Below are 2109 nucleotides of genomic sequence, written 5' to 3'. Positions count from 1 at the left end.
GCGGCTGGCCTTGGAGGGCCGCGCCGAGCGCCTGGTCCTGGCCGCCCTGAGCGACACCATGTGCGCAGCCACCGAGAGCAGCCGCAGGAAGATGCACGCCCTCCTGGGGGACCTCGTGACACCAGACTTGCTGCCTCAGCTCCATATTCGCTGGCTGCTTGATGATGAGATCTGGGCCGTGCACAGGGAGAGGACGTGGGGGGACAGCAGTAACTACTTTAGGGACCTGGAGGTGGTCACCCAGGGGCTAAGCCAGGTTTTCAGCACTGGGCTCTCTCTGGAGAGCTGCATCACCTCCTTAGCCCAGCACTACCAAAAGTGTGTTTCTAAGAGCCCTCCTGATACCGCGACGTGCTCCACTACCCATCCTGATCACCGTGCTGCTCAGGCAGCTCCCCAAAGCCTGCCTGCCTTGGGTCTGCCTCTCGCCCCTCTGGCATGCCGGGGGAAGCCACCTCAGAGCTCTGTCCAGGCCTGCCCCACCACGGCAGCAGCTCAGCAGCAGCAGCCGGTGGCGGCCTCTCTCACAGCTGCTAAGAGCCCCGTGATTGTTCTCCCACTACCCATCCTGATCACCGTGCTGCTCAGGCAGCTCCCCAAAGCCTGCCTGCCTTGGGTCTGCCTCTCGCCCCTCTGGCATGCCGGGGGAAGCCACCTCAGAGCTCTGTCCAGGCCTGCCCCACCACGGCAGCAGCTCAGCAGCAGCAGCCGGTGGCGGCCTCTCTCACAGCTGCTAAGAGCCCCGTGATTGTTCTCCAGAGTCCACCGGCAGGCCCTCGGCTCCCCACGGCTCTTCAGCGTCAGCCTGAAATCCCCCAGGCTCTCCTCCTCCTCCGGAACGAGCCCGCGAGCCCTCAGTCCTCATTAGATCCTTCATCTCCTGTGGCCAAACTGGAGGCCACGGAAAACCCGGAGGGTGACAGCGAGGAGGAAATTAACCGAAGGACTGAAGAACTCATCAAGCAGTCTTTGAGGGATATTTGCACGGAGCCTGCTGCCAGGCTGTGCCTGAGCGAGTTTGCGGTGGTTCAGAAGTCCGTGCAGCTGATAGGCGCCGGGGAGGATGCTCTCAGCATACAGGTCCTGGAGGATGCCCACAGGGTGGACCTGAAAGGCCTGAGCAGCTGCACTTGCCACTTCAACCAGGTCTTCCAGCTGCCCTGCCGGCACATCTTGGCCGTGCTGAATTCGGACAGGAAGACCTTGCAGCCAGAGACGCTCAGCAGACAGTGGTGGAAGGAACATGATGCCCATCAGGCCGGGCGAGACAGTGCTATTGGCCTCTTGGAGGTCCTGAAGAGCTCCTGGAACAAGTCCTTGGATAAATCCCTGGTGGTGTCCTTCCTCACGGCGGAGATCAGCCGGCTTCTCACCCACTGCAGCGGGGAGGAGTTTGAGTGCAGGTACAGGACCCTCCGGGAGCTGGCTGACAGCTGGATCGGGCCCTACGTCGAGGTGAAGCTGTAGCGCCGAGTGGGAGCCGAGCTGGCCGCTCCGTGTGCGGGTCCTCGGGAGCAGCAGGGCAGCAGATGTGCAGGGGGCCTGTTCATCGCTCCACTGGTGTCCCAGCTTCCCCTTTTACTCCCCTCAGCCTGTCACTCCCTCGGGGCTCGGCATGGAAGGGGCAGTTTGGGTCCTTTATCTGCCGAGCAAGCATCGCCTCTTGCACGGGGCAGCTGAGGAACCGGATTGGGAACTCCAGATCGCGCTGGAATGGGTAACCAGCCGCTGACCTGGCTAGCAGGAGATGTGGCTGGGAGCCAGCCATGGGTGGTGCGGCGTGGGAGATGACGGTATAATAACATGTGACAAAATTACTTGATCTGCGGCCAGTGCCTGCAGGTCTTTCCAGCATCCTGCTGCGATGTGTTGTGCAACAAAGCCAATAAATCGGCCTTGTATCGCTCAGGAGCTGCATCTGTCTCTGCGCCAGCTGCCGCCGCCCCTCCCTGCTGGCGGGAGGGGACGGTGGGGCTCGCTCTGCTCACGAGATCAGGGAGGGCTTTTGAAGGGCGCTTCTTGGTGGTCTTGCCTCGTTGCGGTGCCCTCCAGTTAGTGGAGCGAGCCTGCTTGCTAGGAGGCAGCAGATCCGGAGGGTGGCAATCTCCG

General features: G+C 62.2%; 2 protein-coding genes across 2 annotated transcripts in view; both read left to right on the top strand.

Moving 5' to 3' along the window:
• ZSWIM3 (zinc finger, SWIM-type containing 3) overlaps positions 1–1901 on the top strand; it is a 4722-nt gene extending 2821 nt beyond the window's left edge. The window contains 2 exon segments of the mRNA XM_009323166.1: positions 2–544; positions 580–1901. Coding sequence (XP_009321441.1) covers positions 2–544; positions 580–1467 — 1431 coding nt within the window. The 3' untranslated portion in view covers positions 1468–1901.
• Positions 1788–2109, top strand: part of CTSA (cathepsin A) — a 10178-nt gene continuing 9856 nt past the window's right edge. The window contains exon 1 of the mRNA XM_009323164.1: positions 1788–1793. Within this exon, the coding sequence (XP_009321439.1) occupies positions 1788–1793 (6 nt within the window). The remainder of the gene's footprint in view (positions 1794–2109) is intronic.

The sequence above is a fragment of the Pygoscelis adeliae genome, unplaced genomic scaffold, assembly GCF_000699105.1.
Source record: "Pygoscelis adeliae isolate BGI_AS28 unplaced genomic scaffold, ASM69910v1 Scaffold874, whole genome shotgun sequence".
Lineage (NCBI taxonomy): Eukaryota > Metazoa > Chordata > Aves > Sphenisciformes > Spheniscidae > Pygoscelis > Pygoscelis adeliae.
This window is presented reverse-complemented; position numbering and strand designations above follow the sequence as displayed.